At 39.2% G+C, this 18,523-nt stretch overlaps 1 protein-coding gene across 1 annotated transcript in view; it reads left to right on the forward strand.

Annotated features, from left to right (window-relative positions):
• The window catches only part of FBXL17 (F-box and leucine rich repeat protein 17), a 310,520-nt gene extending 297,437 nt beyond the window's left edge, over positions 1 to 13,083 (forward strand). The window contains exon 9 of the mRNA XM_086629367.1: positions 12,946 to 13,083. Coding sequence (XP_086485493.1) covers positions 12,946 to 13,083 — 138 coding nt within the window. The remainder of the gene's footprint in view (positions 1 to 12,945) is intronic.
• Positions 13,084 to 18,523: the final 5,440 nt, after the last annotated feature.

Raw genomic sequence — 18,523 nt, forward strand, 5'->3', positions numbered from 1 at the left:
AATTGACAAGAAGACAAACTCTTTTATATTATCACAGAGAGGGAGGAAGATACATGACTCTTAAAAATAAAAAAGATGCGTTAAGAAATCATTTGCATCCTAAACAAGAGTAAGAGTTTTAGAAAATCAGGAGACTTTTGAAATAATTTATCACTTTATCCTTCTATGAAATGTTTTAGAAATATGTGTAAATATAGATCCTGTGCAAACTGCAAATCATTAGCCTAACTGAGATGCAGCTCCTATTGTATGTGAAGAAATGCCAGCTTGTGAAAAAGCTTACCAACTCAGGGCAAAAAGTTTTCCATTTAATATATATATATTAGTAAACATGACTGAGAGCATTGTTATCCACAAACTTTTAATTTAGATCGATAGTCTATAACTGAAGTTAAGTAAGTGAAAAAGAAATAAGATCTTAGGTTCTAGAGATATGTCTAAATTTCAAATACGTTTTTGAGCCAAACTGTTCTTAATCAACAGTGCAACAGCAAGAGTACAGAGCCGTGGCTTGTTTTAATATAATTATCACAGCAATTTGCCTTCCACCTTCAGAAAATGCGAACTATCATTAGCCTGATCAAAAACCCTGACAAATTGCTACCATTTCTTCTTTTATATTTTAAGGGGTTCATTTTGAGATTGGAAATTATGGTTTTGTGGTATTGAGGAGGATGGAAAATATCCAATCCTTCCCTTTAAGAAAAATTCTATAGCACTTATTTTCTCTTAAATCACTATAATTTGTTCAAGTTACGTTGCTGCATATTAAAAAGGGTATGCTGTATTTTTTAAGTTTCATATGTATAATATAGGAGCTGCCCTTGATAGGTCGCTCTGTGAATAATGAAGATTTAGATTCATAAAATCTGAGAATCCCATTAGAAGGAAACTACAGTTATCCTTGCTAACCCACAACAAAAGAAAAATTGCATTTATTTCACTTTGGTTTTCAATACAACAATTTTAAAAGATTGAACAATTTTTTTCCCTAGCTAACTAGAATAACAGATCCATTACTCGTGTGAATGAAAGCATCTGCTAAAATATAAAAAAGGATTCTTTATAGAAATTGAACTTTTTTTACTTCTAGCTTAACTGTTTCTTTACCAAAATATTTTTATCTTTCAGGCTGATAGTTCAGCAACATACCCTGGCAGTAGGCTGAAGGTGGAATCTTCCCAAGTTAATGAGTCTATCTTTGTTTTTAAAAAGCAGCCACTTGACCGTGTCATACCGTAACAGATAGGTGGGCCCTTAGGTACTGATCAATGGTTCAAAATCAGGATAAGAACAACTATTAAGGAAAAAGGCAATGAGTAGTAGTCAGCATTTTTATGATTGGGAAAAAAAAAAAAAGAAAAGAGAAATTTTTTAGAAGCATTTTCCCCTGGAACTTCCAGTCATTTTTGCCAGCTGGCAACTTTTTGAGAATGATTTCTCAGTTAATTTTACAGGCCGTCATTTTCACAAGTATTACAATAACATACTCAAATTATTGTTAATGTAGCAGAATAGGAAAATATTTCATGCAATTAATTCAACAGGCAGAAAGTAATCTGAAAGAATATTTATCACTATATAAATAAACACTAATTTCACTATGTATTATCTTTATTAACTGCATTAACTGTATTATTAACTGTATTAACTTTATTAACTTTATTTTTATAAATAAGAACAAAGCAACGCACAGAGTTTCATTATAAATTTGAAATATTTATGATATTGGTAGTATTTTTACCTTGAAATCTTGTATAGATGGAGTCTAGAATGACTCTTGAAATGAACAGAATTAGCAAACCAACTAGCCAGCCAAACTAAAAGGCTCCTTTAGAATGGTTTCTCTGATTTAATAGAAAAGTAAATCTTCACAATAAGCAAAGAGAATTGACAATGAAAACTTTATCACTTACACAGCTTTAATAGTCAATACTGTGTTGGCAGTAATGATTAGGACAGCAAGCCCTGAAATGATGGCTCTGCTAGAAAGCTGTGCGAACTCAGAAAGACCTGAAATTGATTATTTTGTTAGTTTGCAGTAGGGTGGTGGCTGCAGCAATAGTGCAGGGGCTGGCAGTTTGAGGCAATAGCGTTCACCTGTGCAAACAACCACAACAATGAATTTCATCCCTTTAAGACTCTACCATTCTGTTGAGATTTGTGCAAAGAACTATGAAGGGACTATAATCCACAAGCAACCTTGCTACATTTTCTGAAATGCTTCCAGAAGTGCTGCCATTGAATATTAGAAAGTTTTATGTATTCTGTTTATTTCACTTCACATGGCAGAAAATATTGCAGATTTTTGTTTACCCACTCCTTCCCCTTTCCAAATATGTGGGAAATTAATTGCTAAGATTTCACACAATTAAGTTGTCGAATGTCGTGATAATAATAGTACATTGGACTATACTTGTTAATTTCATTATTTATGAGTCCACAAATACAGCATTTGTATGCGCGTGCATGTGTCCTTTTTCTTTTTTTTTTTTTTTTTTTTAATAACAGTATCCATTAAGTCAAAATACATTCTTTGCTGAAATCGTAAGGGAATTTATTTGGACTATAGGATATTGTGCTAATATTGGTAGTGCTGTTATTTTATTAAAGTCCTAAACAAAGGTTCTGCCCCTGGGCATGAAGGCAGTCACTGAAACTCTGTGGAATATGTCTGCCTTAGCTGATCAAGTGCACTTCACACAAAACGTTTCCAGAAATCTTTAATTTTGTTATGGCTACAGGCAACAGTTATAATTGGGCCACCTGAGAATATAATTCATTCAACTATTAGCAGAAAAAAAATCAAACAAAGTGCACTTTTTATAAGACACTGACTTGAGGAAGCAAACTACAGCTTAGAGAAGAGAAAGTGTATATGAGAATTTATTTCTTAATAACTCCAAATGTGTATATTTTGGATTTTATTGTTAAAAATTTAGAGAAGTCTGTTATAACACAGAATTTGTCCAAAATCCATCATTATGAATACACACAATGACTATATAGTAACTTTTTTGTCCACTACATACAAATTTGGCTTTCATGTGATACTACGCTATGTATACTGAGACAGAAACACACACTAGTTTCACTACCCCTAATGCTGCAATACCACTCTGTAAGCAAAAATGTCAACATGATAAGAAAGCCCTTTTGGAGCAAAGCAATTTGCATTTCTTTTGTGTAAAGTTGGTTTTGTGATTCTTTATATGTAGAAATGTAATGATAATACTTGCACACTGTTAACCTGTATTATCAAACGTCACCTGTATGGCAGCCCTCAAAATATTCTGATGTGAATGTTACTTCTCACTGGCTAACTTTTCCTTGAAATTTTTTACAAATACTAGATTTCTAAAATTAAGCTAGCGATTCTATATATTATTAATGCCTTTCTGTACAGATATTGCAGACTAACCATATTATAACCTGGTTTGTTATTTTTTTATTAATGACTGGCCTATAAAGTTATATAACTGAAGGTACCTACCTGTATCATCCTCAGAAAGAGAGTGCCCATGATGTCAGCACTCTCCAAAATCAGCTAGCCACATGCCTGTTCCAAGGTGTAGGTTAGATACTATGCAACAATTATTTCAGCAGTCCATCCCTGTATGATATTGTGAACCACTGAGGAGCACTGGCAAGTTTTCCTAAGAAGTTCTAATACTCCACCTTTTCACTAATCCAGTTTTGCAAGTCTGGGGTTTTTGCATGTGAGCCTAGGTTTGGAGGGCTTGGGGATTTTTTAATTATATGGCTACTTATTGATTTCAGTTATTAACTTGGAATGGAGATGGATAACTTTTTCTTTTCAATTATCAAGTGAATTGGATGTTACCGTGAAGCTTTTCCTTACATAGGAAACCTTTTATGTTAACAGTGAGTACCTCTTCACTGTGTAGAGCAGCATAAAAGTTACAATTCAGGTGATGACTCTACTCTCCCTTTTCAGTATTACTCTAAATGACAAAACATAGACATTCTTTGGTCATATTAGTAGCTTTAGAATCAGAACTGCATTCTGAGGCAGCCGTTGATACACCTATAGGAGGAGTTTTTGAGATCTGTGGGCAGCCTTAGAATTCTTATTAGAAGTATAGTAAAGGAGTTCTTGCATTTAAAACTGAAGCTTTTTAAAGCCCCTTTATGTGCCACTTGGTATTTCAGTCCAAGAGAAGATCTCCTGAACATGGTATCAACTAAAGGCAAGATTAGTAAAAGTAAGTAAGAAAGTCTTGTTTAGGAAAAGTCCTTAAACCTCTGTTTTTCTTCCCTATTTGTGAATTGTAGGATAGTTTGGGTTAAAAGGGACCTTTAAAGGTCATCTAGTCTAATCCTTCTGCAATAAGCAATGATATCTTCAACTAGATCAGGATGCTCAGAGCCCTGTCCAGCCTGACCTTTGAATGTTTTCAGGGATCAGGCATCTACTACCTCTCTGGGCAACCTGTTCCAGAGTTTCACCACTCTCATCATAAAAGAATTCTTCCTTCAATCTAGTCTGAATCTACCCTCTTTTAGTTTAAAACCATTACCCCTCGTCCTTTTGCTGCAGACCCTACTAAAAAGTTTGTCCCCATCTTTCTTATGAGCCCCCTTTAAGTACTGAAAGGCCGTAATAAGGTCTTCCTGAAGCCTTTGCTTCTCCAGGCTGAACCCCAGTCTTTCCTCATAGGAGAGGTGTTGCATCCCTGTGATCATTTTTTGTGGCCCTCCTCTGGACCCATTCCAACAGGTCCATGTCTTTCCTGTACTGAGGACTCCAGAGCTGAACGCGGTACTCCAGGTGGGGTCTCAGGAGAGTGGAGTAGAGGGGGAGGACCACCTCCCTCGACCTGCTGGCCACACTTCTTTGGATGCAGCCCAGGATATGGTTGGCTTTCTGGGCTATGAGTGCACATTGCTGACTCATGTCCAGTTTTGCATCCACCAGGATTCCCAAGTCCTTTTCTGCAGGGCTGGTCTCAATCCCTTCATCTCCCAGCCTGTATTGCTACCAGGGGTTGACCCAACCAAGTTGCAGGACCTTGCACTTGGCCTTGCTGAACCTCATGAGGTTCACAGGGTCTCATTTCTCGAGCTTGTCCGGGTTCCTCTGGGTGACATGCCATCTCCGGCATATCAGCTGCACCACTCAGCTTGGTGTCCTCCACAAACTTGCTGAGGGTGCACTCAATACCACTGGCTATGTCATTGATGAAGATATTAAAAAGTACTGCTCCCCATGCAGACCCCTAAGGGACACCACTTGTCACCAGTCTCCATCTGGACATTGAGCCATTGACCACGACCCTCTGGATGTGACCATCTGACCAGTTCATCATCCACTGAATAGTCCATGCATCAAATCCATCTCTGTCTAATTTAGAGAGAAGGATGTTGTGGGGGACCATGTCAAAGGCCTTACGGAAGTCCAGATGCATAACACCCATAGCTCTTCCCTTGTCCACTGATGTAGTCACTGCATCGTAGAAGGCCAGTAAGTTGGTCAGGCAAGATTTGCCCTTGGTGAAGCCATGCTAGCTGTCTTGAATGACCTCCCTATCGTCCATAAGCCTTAGCATAGCTTCTAGGAGGATCTGTTCCATGATCATCCCAGGCACAGAGGTGAGGCTGACAGGTCAGTAGTTGCCAGGGTCCTCCTTTCTACCCTTTTTAAAAATGGGTGCAATGTTTCCTTTTTTCTAGTCACCAAGGACTTCACCTGATTGCCATGACTTTTCAAATATCATGGAGAGTGGCCCGGCAACTACATCAGCCACTTCCCTCAGGACTCTGGGATGCATCTCATCAGGTCCCATAGACTTATGTATGTTCAGGTTCCTGAGGCAGTCATGAACCTGATCTCTTCTAGCAGGAGGGACTTTGCTCCCTCAGTCCCTGTCTTGACGTCCATCCACTCAAGAGGTATGGGAAGAGAGGTTGCCAGTGAAGACTGAGGCAAAAAAGCTTTTATGTACATCAGCCTTCTCCTTGTCTGTTGTTACTTGTTTGCCAGTAGTGTTCATCAGGGGAAATGAAGATATCAATCTCACTAAAAAGTAATGTCTATTTCAACTGATGGTTTTGATTGTGATCCCTCATTTATCTTAACATTATTAGGAAAACTTGACTCCCTTGAATTTAGTAAGATCTGTCCTAGGAATATAACGGAAGCAAAAGGCCAAGAAAAATAGATCCTAACCCTTTGGAATCATTTGATATCTTTAGAAATTCCTGGGTTTAGAATCTGGAAATTAAATAAAGCAGTGCTGAAATTATCACTAGAATTCTGTCAAATGACATGGCATATTTAAAAGCAAAACCTAAAAATTATCTATTAATTACTTGTGCTTGCATTTTGAATTTTCTATGAGAACTTGTGGAAGATGGCATAGAAGAAATTACTCATGGTGGTCCATGGCAGATATAAGTGGTGTACCAAATCAGTAAATCTTGGCAATCAGACCGAATGAGTAAGTCTAGCACACCAAATCAAAAATCTGAGTTAGTATTTTTCTCTGAGTAGCTTATAATTTGAAAACTGTAGTTTCAGTTTATCCCGAACCTGAAAAAAACGGCTCATAAATGCCATTTAGTGTATTCTGAGAAAAATACTTCACAGACTGGAGGGATTTTTCAACCTTTCTGTTGTAGGTAGATCATTTTATCTGGAGTAGAAAGTTTTGAACACTGATTTCCCATTTTTGTCAGTATTTCACTCACATTATGTGTATATCTAGCAGAGGATATTAGAGTCCAAGGAGCACTCCCAAAACCCTTTTGTGAATGTTCTTCCACTTCACATGGACTAGATGGGTATTCATGTTCTTCTTTCCCAGATGAATTCTTAATTATCACATGAGGAAGTATTCTTTTTCTTTAGTACAGATAATATTTAAATACTCTCTGCACACCCACACTATCATCATCAGAGGAAATTAAGTATGTCCCACCCCAGATAACATTTGTCACAAAGTCAAGTATACAGTACTGAGGAATAAGCAATATGTGTTCAGATGTTTTTAAGCAAAAAAGATTCAGAACTGTGACTTTTAGGTAAAGACTCTAATTGAGTTAAAAGGAAATTTTATCACTTGGTCCAGCCGGTTTCTGTAGCCCATCGTTTCCTTTCGGTTTTTTTAGTCTATTCTTTGACCTGGAATAAATTTTTATTTCAGGAAGAAAAAATACATTTCAAACCAGTCCTTGTTGTTGTTTTTTTTTTCCTATTTAATGACTAGGATTCACACAAACCTATTACTTTGTCTCTTAATGATAAGGACTGCATTCTTTCATTATGTCTTAAAACATAATTGAAGGGCTATTCAAATTCAAATCAATGATTATGTATTAGATAATCTAACTAGTTTATCTTCAGACAGTAGTCTTCCTTTTGACAACTCAAAAGATGAAGATTAATGATTCCATGGAAGAAAAATATAACATTTTAAAACACATTAAGATGTGAAGATTTTTAGTTTTCATTCATTGAACAAGGCTGTTCAAGCTCAGAAGGGAAAATTGCTGTGTTTGTGTAGTGAATTTATTTTGGGAATGGCATTCAGTAATTTTGTTTTATCACTAGCCAGACTGCATCTTAACAAAGAGACAGAAGCTTGTGTTCTAATGGTTAGGCATAAGAGTTCTTTTCATCTTAATCGTACCATTAGGGGAACTGATGACAAGGATATTAAGAGAGTTGACTTGGATATTACTTACCTCATTCATTAACAAAGAGCAAAATTTTGATTTCTCTATATTACTACCTTTTAGTAATTTTAGTCCAGTACTACAAAAAGTTTAAAATACTAAAAATTGTACTCTGTTTTAGTGTTCTACTTGACTTTTCTCATGGTAAAAGAAAAGCTTCCAAAATCTTCTGATAGGGGATCATTTGTGGCTTAACTGTCCACATGTTTCTCATCCTGGGATCCATGTAGATTGTTCCACTGCCATCGTTTTTCTCTCTCTTCTGCTGTGTAAACTAATATTTAATCTATTTTGTTCAGCATTATTTTTAACTATTTGCTGTTACTTTCTTAGGATTAAAAATATTTACAGTTAACTAAAAATTATATATATTTTATAGAATCATAGAATGGCATAGGCTGGAAGGGACCTCAGAGATCATCTAATCCAACCTCCCCGTCATGGACAGGGACGCCTCTCAACTAGACCAGGCTACTCAAGGCTCCATCCAACCTGGCCTTGAACACCTCCAGAGAGGGGGCATCCACAACTTCTCTGGGCAATTTATTCCAAAGTCTTACCACCCTCATACTGAAGAATTTCTTCCTAAGATCTAATCTAAATCTGTTCTCTTTCAACTTAAACCCATTTCCCCTTCTCCTGTCAGTGGACACTCTTGTAAAAAGTCCCTCCCAGCCTTCCTGTAGGTTCCCTTCAGGTATTGGAAGGCAGCTATTAGGTCCTCTCAAAGTCTTCTCTTTTCAAGGCTGAACAATCCCAGCTCCCGCAACCTGTCCTCGTAACAGAGGTGCTCCAGTCCCTGGATCATCTTTGTGGTCCTCCTCTGAACACGCTCCAACAAATCTATGTCTCTCTTATGGTGGGGACACCAGAACTGGACGCAGTTTTCGAGGTGGGGTCTCACAAGAGCAGAGTAGAGGGGGAGAATCACCTCTCTCGACCTGCTGACCATGCTTCTCTTGATACATCCCAGGATGCAGTTGGCCTTCTGGGCCGCATGAGCGCACTGCTGGCTCATGTTGAGCTTCTCGTCTATAAACACCCCCAAATCCTTCTCTTCAGGGCTAGTCTTAACCTACTCTGTGCCCAGTTTGTATTTGTGCCTAGGATTGGCCCGACCCAGGTGAAGGACCTTGCATTTTGACTTGTTGAAGCTCATGCAGTTTGCACTGGCCCAATTCTCGAGCCTATCAAGGTCTCTCTGGGTGGCATCTCTTCCCTCAAGTGAGTCCACGGCACCACAACTTGGTGTCATTGGCAAACTTACTGAGGGCACACTCAATGCCGTCATCCATGTCGCTGACAAAGATGTTGAACAGCACTGGACCCAGAACAGACCCCTGAAGGACACCACTTGACACTGGTCTCCATGTAGACATTGCACCATTAACCACAACTATTTGAGTGTGACCATCCAGCCAGTTCTTTATCCACTGAGTGGTCCATCTGTCAAATCCGTGTCTCTCCATTTTAGAGACAAGGATGTCATGTGGGACGTGTCAAACGCCTTGCACAAGTCCAGGAAAACGACATCCGTTGCTTTACCCACGTCAACCAGCGCTGTAGCTTTGTTGTAGAAGGCCACTACAAAGTCAGGCACGACTTGCCCCTAGTGAAGCCATGTTGGCTGTCACCAACCACTTGGTTATTTTTTATGTGCCTTAGTACAGCTACCAGGAGAATCTGTTCCGTGATTTTACCTGGCACAGAGGTAAGGCTGACTGGTCTGTAGTTTCCCGGCTTGTCCTTCATCCCTTTTTTAAAGATGGGGGTTACGTTTGCCCTTTTCCAATCTGTAGGAACCTCACCAGACTGCCAGGACCTCTCAAATATGATGGCTAGTGGCCTTGCAACTTCAGCCGCCAGTTCCTTCAGGACCCGTGCATGTATCTCATCAGGTCCCATGGACTTGTGCACCTTCAGGTTCTCTAGGTGTTCCTGGACCTGATCTACTCCTACCCTGGGTGGTTCTTCACTCTCCCAGACCCAGCCAATATCCTCTGTGATTTGAGTGGTGTGGTTTGAGTGGTTGCCAGTGAAGACTGAGGCAAAAAAGTTGTTGAAAATTTCAGCCTTCTCCATGTCCTCAGCAACCAGGTCACCCGTATCCTTCCGGAGACGCCCCACATTCTCTCTCGTTTTTCTTTTTTTCTCTGACATACCTATAAAATCCTTTTCTGTTATTTCTAATATCACTGGCCAGATTTGACTCTGTCAGGGCCTTAGCTTTTCTAACCTGGTCTCTTGAGTACACAAGCAACTTCCTTGTACTCATCCCAGGTTACCAGTCCCTGCTTCCATGCTTTGTGTATTCCCCTTTTGTATTTGATTTTAGCCAGGAGTTCTTTGTTTATCCATATAGGTCTCCTGGTGTTTTTGCCTGATTTCTTCCTTTTAGGGATGCAATGCCTTTGAACTTGGAGGAGATGATCCTTGAAAGTCAACCAGCAATCTTGGGCTCCCAGTCCTTCCAGGGCTTTATGCCATGGCACACAATAATTTTTTCTTTATCATGAGAGTAAACTCAATTTTTTAAAATAAATTTCTGTAATAGTTCTAAATGTGTACGTAAGATTTTTCATTACTTTGCTGTTTAATACCACTCAAGCTATTGTCTAGGATCAAACTAATAATTTAAAATATTCACTAACACTCTAGCAAAAATGCAGAAAACTTCTACTATTCAGGATTTTGTCATAAAACAGCTGATCTTGTCAGTGTCACTTCTGCAATGTTTTACCAGCCTTCTACATGCTTATGTTTATTTTGTAACTGTATTTGGCACTTGATGCCGAAAGTAAAGTAGTAATAGCAATTAGTAACAATTGTATTAAATATTATCTTTTTCCAGTAATAATTGTATCAGAAAAATTTAGGACAAATGGCTGGTACCAGGTGGTTTACTGTAGATTTCTTCATAGGTTTTAAGACTTAAAAGATACCATTGTAACATCACCTGTCTTCCTGAGTATCATGTGCCACGCCATTTACCTTAAGTTACCTTGTAGTAAATACATTAGCTTATATCTAGCTAGACTGTAACTTCTGTGAATGTGTTCAGTCTTGAGTCAAAGACACCAGGACATGGAGATCATTACCTATCTCCCTGTGCTTGAACATCACCTTTGTAACAGATTTGTCTTATTTGTTTCCTGACACAGAAAATCGGCTTATGTTACTGACTCTAAAGGCATATATCCATGCTATTCTAACAAACAAAGCCCAACAGATATGTGTCAAATCATAATAACCTCTATCTACTAGTAATATTTGCAGATATCAAGTACATAAACAATATCTCTTCCTCAAGTTTCCCATTAAGAAAGAGCAGAATGAGCAGCTGTCTGTGCTTAGCATCTTCATTGTGGCTGAGGTAACAATTAAGATAAGTTTCTAGTAATACGATAGATTCTACCATGGCTCCCTTCACCACAGATTTAAAGAAAAGAGACGTTTGACTATTTTTGAATAGGGAAAGGTAGCAAATGATCTAGCTTGTCTAGAGGGTTCTTCCCTTCCAAGCAATATTTCTATGAAGTATTGCTGACAGCTTGAAAGTATGTGTTGAGCTATAAATTTCAAATATTTTTGAGAACTTGTGCTATCTCTGATTTCATTTTGATTTATTAAAAGTCACTTCTTGTTTTTCAGCACTGGAAGATGTTACTGTAATGTAGTAATTTGCCAAAAGAGTACAGTTTGTGCTATGAAGGGAAGTTAAACCAGTTTTCTATCCAAGTCAGTCTCAGCTAGATGAAACTTCCAATGAAGATTGAGTGTTTCTATTATCAAAGTAGAAGAACTGGATATTAAACGTTTCATTTATCCTTGTCATTGGGTGCAATCACTGTTCAGAAGGATGCGCTCCATGTTATCTTTTAAGGACAAAAATATTATTAGATACTGTGGTCACTGTGCTTTAAAATATTATTCCCAAGATGGATCTTTGCAATGGTAGTAATCATTTTAGTCTAGTTTTTTACTTTTGGCCTTGAATGTGGAACACTGTGGAGAAAAATGCAAATTATGATATCAGTTGTACATCCTACTGATCTAGATGGTTCAGTATTTAAATTATTAGTGATATTGATGCATTTTAAAATACCTAAGTGTTCAGCCAAGATTTCAAAGAGAGCTACCTAGAAGTTATGGTTCTTAGTTTAATCTTTTATTTATCCAAAGGCTAAAGAAAGCTGTCTGCTTCTGTGATATGAACTGCAATCAGCTTAAAAATAATTGACAAATTAATCCCCTCACAGCGCTGCGATTGTAAAGGTGTTAGGTTTAGCTAGGCTTGTCTGATAGGCTTGTCTAATCAAGAATAAAGGTGCTACCTTTGATGTCTTAAGATTCAGGAGGGACATCCCAGACCTGACAAGCTTGTATGTTTTACTTATCGATCCCACCATTTCTGCCCACAAAACCCTTTGTGCAGTGTTAGCCTCACACCAAAAGGCTAAAATAAAAACTGCTACCAGTGATGTATGTGAAGACATGCAAGACTTTTTACCTCTGGAAAAGTTGATTTATATTGGTAAATTAGTAAATTGATCTACCTGCAGTATGGCATAGTTTGCATTCTTTTCCCCATGTTTAGTCATGTTACCTCTTACTTTTTGTTGCAATCACATTGATAGCTACCATACAGTGCAAGTTCATTTCAAAAAAGTTAATTATGGAGTTACTGGTTAGTATGTGTAAAAGTATCATGACTGAAAATCTTACATGTCAAACCTATGTCTGCTTGAGCAAGTTTGAATAAATAGGCTTCTGTTTCAAGATAGAAATCTGTTACTCTGGGCAGCACTTTGTTAGACAGGATGGCTTTTCTTTGAATAATTAGGTTTGGGGCTCTGTGAATGGCCAGCATAGTCCAGCAAGGAATGAAAATAGTTTAATAGATTGTTAAACATTGTTGCAGTTTTCTAAACAAAACTGCTTTCAAATGAAGGCTATTTGTCTTTCCTGTTTGCTTTCAATCACAAATAGTCAAACAGTATTTCCTAGGGTGTTGTATAAAACTTCTGCCTTTACAATAAAATCGGGGTGTGGATTTTTTTCTATAACAGAACATTACATTCTGTATATTTGTTTTGTGATAAATGCACCCAAACCCATAGTATCAGTGAAGAGCCCAATCCTGCAGGCTTTCCCAGGAGACTAAAGCTCGTTCATTCATTTAGCTTGCATAACGTTGCACTTTCTATTCATTTTTTGCACATCACAGATTCTTTTCTTTGACTGCAGGTGAATGAAGCCACAGTGGAGCAGCTAGTGCAGCAGTATCCACATATAACCTTCAGTACTGTACTACAGGATTGCAAGAGGACGTTGGAACGGGCTTATCAAATGGGCTGGACACCCAATATGTCTACTGCCTCTTAACCTCCTATGCCGATGTGACAGTTCTACTCTGCTGCATTCAGTAGATATAATGGGGATTACAGAGGGTTCACAACCTTTCATATGATGCAATATAATTGTGAGTTTACAGAGGTTACAGTAAAATGGCAAAAGCTGTACACTGATGTTAATGTACTGTACAACTAAGTACTAATATTGAAGCAAAAATTTAGAAATGCATTGCATTTTTGTTTGCGTAAAAGATATAAAAGCCTTTGGCAGATTTCTTGAAGTGGATTCCTGCTAGTTCTCGGGATAGTTTGAGTTACAGAAGATGTTAAGCTTGTTTTCCTCCCTTTACTTCACTTTGCCTTCGTCATGTGTGTTTCCTTTGATCAGTAAATGGTAACTCAGTGCTAGCACCAGTGCAGTTGATGAACAGAGGCCTGTGTTGAAACTGGGAGCTAAACTTGATGCTTATTATTTAGTAAAGCTACCCTAGGAGTTTTGAGATGCACAGTAATAAGAAAATTTACAAAGAATTGTGATTTTCTTATAAACATTTTCATAATTATACAAATCATTGTTTAATGGACAATCTTACCTCTTTCTGTCACTCAACAGAATTGTCATCTTCTTTCATTTTGTTTTGTTTAAAACAGGAAAGGCTGTAGAGATTTCCAAGTTTTCCACCTTGCTATTTTTGTGAGTTAACAGTGCTTAACATGACACTGATAACCAGCTCCCATTTCATAAACTCCAGCAGTAATTGAATACACCAACTATCAGAAATAAGTTAACAGACAATGTTTAAGCATCTGATTGAAAAAAAATATTTTTCTTTTTTTAAGCAAACTCTGACTATGTTGTTATGTTGCTGAACTGAGAAATTCAGAGGAATGGGTATAGGCCAATAACAGAATTCTTCTCATTTCCCGTGTGGTTTTTGTTTTACAACAGATGTTACAATGCAAAGAGTGCTTTCCTCGAGAAGGCCATCGAGACATGAGTCTCGTCGGGGTATCATTTTTTTAGGATCAGATGCTTCTTAATATAGAGTATGCAAGAAAACAGAGTAAATGCATAAAACGATTCATTTTCTGTGTCATGTTGCATTCTAAAGATTTAAATTTGACATGGGGATAGTGAAAATACAGACTTCACAGCTTCGATTTGAAGTTGCGTTAACCTTTGGTGTGTTACCATTTGGTTAAGAATGTTTTCAGGTGTGTGACACTGGATATTTGTTTTGCAAAGGTTACAGCGTTTTAATCCAAAGTATGAAATGCTTAAGCTTCAGCTGAACAGTTGCCATTATTGTCAAAATATTTTGCTAATCCAGAAGGTCTAATGCAGTATAACCCAGAAGCTTGTTTAGTGTGGCTGTATAACTCTCTGTAAAACTGTTGATTTCCATAGCGTAATTTTTTATAACAGAAACATCAGCTCACAGTAATTCCAGTGAGGGTGTTGAATGTTTTCTTATTAGACTTTTCAAAATGGGGATGAACTAATTTCTCTGGAAAAAAAGATATGGTAAAGTTTTTGCTTTTAATAAGTGGTAAATACATGTGAACATGTGTAATGCTAGGCTTCTTATTTACTCCAAAATTTGCAAATTTACTCCAGTCTTTTCAGGCTCTCAGAATAAAGCCAATGGATTATATTGCAGATATAGTACAGAATCTTAGTCATTTTTCTTTTAATGTCTTTTTATGAGTGCACTAAAACTATTCGCACAATTTGTAAGTTTCTATTTTTTCGTGAAACCTTTGATCTTGCATTGGGATTTAATAAAATAAAGAAGAAAGATGTGGTGTCTTCTGTTTATCTGTGCTGCTAACTGTACTTAGGCTATGCTAATAGAAGGAGTGAAATCTCCATCCTTGAATGTGCAGTCTCATCTGGGTGTGGTCCTGAGCAAACTGATCCAAGCTGGCCCTCTTGTGAATGACAGAGTTTGACTAGATGACATCCAGAGGTCTTTTTCAATCTAAAATACTCTGAAACACTACAGTTTTTTATGTATTATGAATCTAGTTCGTCATCTCTTTTCGCTTCTGCCCCTCAGTCACTCCCAGTACCTTTGCCTTTTACTGGCTATTCATCTCTCTTATTTTTCTGAACATCTTTATAGATCTCAGTGGGACTAGTTAATTTCCATGGATCTTGGTATTTACATAATTTGAAAGTTTATGTGGTATAGGAATTCTAGACGGAAATATGTTCTTCTGACTGCAGTGTTGCCACAGATAGCTCTACAATTTCCTTATAATAAATCAATGTTTCCTAAGTAGTGTTGTAGGAACAAATATGGCTGTGTGACTGGTGTCACTGCAACAGTTTTGGGGTTTTTGACAATGGGATGGCCTACGTGGCACCAGGCTTGCTGACGGCAGATGGGATTCACTTTTCTTAAAGGCGGATGAGGGTCTTTGCACATCAGCTACCAGGGCTTATTGACAGGGCTTTAAACTAGACTTGAAGGGCAGAGGGGGATAATACCAGGCTTGCCTGTGACAGGCTGAGAGCACCTGAAGAGCAGCAGAAAGGAATTCCAGACACTCCAGCCAGGAAGCCAGCTTCATCCAGAGCCCAGCTTCAATGCCTCTATGCAAACGCACATAGCATGAGGAATAAACAAGATGAATTAGAGATGTGTGCATGCCTGCAGGGCTATGATCCTGTTGCCATCACGGAGACGTGGTGGGATGAATCCTATGACTGGAGTGTCAGAATGGAAGGATACTGGCTCTTTAGGAAGGACAGGCAGGGGAGACAAGGAGGAGGTGTTGCTCTCTATGTCAATGACCAGCTGGAGTGCCTGGAGCTCTGTCTGGAGATGGATGAGGAGCCGACCGAGAGCTTATGGGTCAGGATTAAAGGGAGGGCAGGGACAGGGGACATAGTAGTGGGGGTCTGCTACAAACCACCTGACCAGGAGGACCAAGTGGATGAGGCCTTCTACAGACAGATAGGAACAGCCTCATGTTCACAAGCCCTGGTCTTCATGGGGGACTTAAGCCACCTCGATATCTGTTGAAGGGACAACACAGCAGGGCAGATGCAGTCCAGGAGGTTCCTGGAATGCATTGATGATAGCTTCCTTCTCCAAGTGATAAAGAAACCAAGAAGTGCTGTGCTGGACATTGTTCTCACCAACATGGACTTCAGGAGAGCAGACTTTGGCCTCTTCAGGGATCTGCTTGATGGAGTACCATGGGGCTAAGTCCTGGAGGGAAGAGGGGCCAAATAAATCTGGTGAATATTCAAGGATCACCTCCTCCAAGCTTAGGAGCGGTGCATCCCAACAAAGAGGAAGTCAGGCAGAAATGCCAAGAGGCCTGCAAGGATGAACAAGGAGTTCCTGGACAAACTCAAACACGTAAGGGAAGGCTGCAGATGGTGGAAGCAAGGACAGGTAGCCTGGGAAGAATAGAGAGATACTGTCCAAGCAACCAGGGATCAGATTAGGAAAGCTAAAGCCCTGAGAGAATTCAATCTGGCCAGGGACATCAAGGGCAACAAGAAAAGCTTCTATAGGTACATTGGTGATAAAAGGAGGACTAGGGAAACTGTGGGCCCTTTTCAGATGGAAAAGAGACACGTGGTTAACTAGGATATGGAGAAGGCTGAGGTATTCAATGACTTTTTTGCCTCAGTCTTCATTGGCAAGTGGTCTAGCTGCGCTGCCAGAGTTGCAGAGGCAAAACCAGAAACTAGGAGAGTGAAGGAGAGTTTCTCCCACTGTAGGAGAAAATCAGATTCAAGACCATCTAAGGAACCTGAAGGTGCACAAGTCCATGGGACCTGAGGAGATGAATCCGCAGGTCCTGAGGGAACTGGCGGATGAAGTTGCTAAGGGAACTATCCATCATATTTGAGAAGTCATGGCAGCCTAGTGAAGTTCCCACCAGCTGGAAAAGGGGAAACATAGCCCCCATTTTTAAAAGGGTAAAAAGGAGGACCCAGGGAACTACACGCCAGTCTTACCTCTATGCCCGACAAGATCATGGAGCAGATCCTCCTGGAAACTGCTAAGGCATATAGGAAAAAGGAGGTGATTGATTGGTGACAGCCAACATGACTTTACTAAGGAAAAATCATGCCTGACTGATTTGGTGGCCTTCTACGATGGGGTTACAGCATTGGTGGATAGAGCAATGACATATCTCCCTGGACTTGTGCAAAGCATTTGACACTGTCCCACACGACATCCTTGTCTTTAAACTGGAGAGACATGGATTTCACAGATGGACCACTCGGTGGATAAGGATTTGACTGGATGGTCACACTCAAACAGTGGCAGTCAACAGCTCAATGTTCAAGTGGAGACCAGTGACGAGCGGCATTCCTCAGGGGTCGGTATTGGGATCAGAGTTGTTTAACATCTTTATGAGCAACATGGACAGTAGGATTGAGTGCACTCTCAGCAAGTTTGCTGACAACACTAAGCTGTGCAGTGTGGTCAACACGCTGGAAGGAAGGGATGCCATCCAGAGGGACCTTGACAAGCTGGAGAGGTGAGCGTGTGCAAACTTCATATCATTCACAAAGGTGATCCAAGGGCTGGAGCACCTCTCCTAAGGAGACAGGCTGAAAGAGCTGGGGTTGTTCAGCCTGGAGAAGAGAAGGCTCTGGGGACACCTTCTGTCAGCCTTCCAGTACTTAAAGGAGACCTACAGGAAAGCTGGAGAGAGACTTTTTACAAGGGCATGTAGTGATAGGACAAGGGGTAATGGCTTTAAACTGAGAAAGAGTAGATTTAGATTAGATCTGAGGAGGAAATTCTTCACTCTGAGGGTGGTGAGGCACTGGATCAGGTTGCCCAGAGAAGTTGTGGATGCCCCATCACTGGAAGTGTTCAAGGCCAGGTTGGATGAGGCTTTGAGCATCCTGATCGAGTGGAAGGTGTCCCAGACCATCGCAGAGGGTTTGGAACTACACAATTTTTAAGGTCCCTTCCAAGCCAAACCATTCTATGATTGTATGATTTTATGAATAACAATGCCACACACTTTTAATTTTTTGAAATGTCATTTATGGGAAATACCATTTAGGGGAAAAAGAAAAGCTATTGCCTCTTGTAAGAAGAAAAAATATTCCTTTTCTCTTACCCAAAACTTCGAGTGGATTCAAAAACTCACAGGCGTCTTACATACTGGATTTTCTATGTTTCAACAGGCTTACTTTACTGACAAAATGTCTCTGTTCCTTCAATATCTTTGTGGGAGCCTGGCATTAAGGTAGGTAACCTTTTTGCCAGCATTTGCTCAGCATTTGCCCTATTAGAGACATTTCTAGTCCAGAAAAGCTGGGCTTCTTCAACCTGCAGAACAGGAGGCTAAGACGAGCTCTGAGTGCTTTCATAACTAAGCTATAAGTGATTGTAAAAAAAAAAAAAAAAGACGGATAACCTTTATTTTCAATCATTCACTCTTCTAAATCCAGGTATAGTTCTGTTTTAATGCCACTCAAATAG

This window comes from Tauraco erythrolophus, chromosome Z (genome assembly GCF_009769465.1).
Source record: "Tauraco erythrolophus isolate bTauEry1 chromosome Z, bTauEry1.pri, whole genome shotgun sequence".
NCBI lineage: Eukaryota > Metazoa > Chordata > Aves > Musophagiformes > Musophagidae > Tauraco > Tauraco erythrolophus.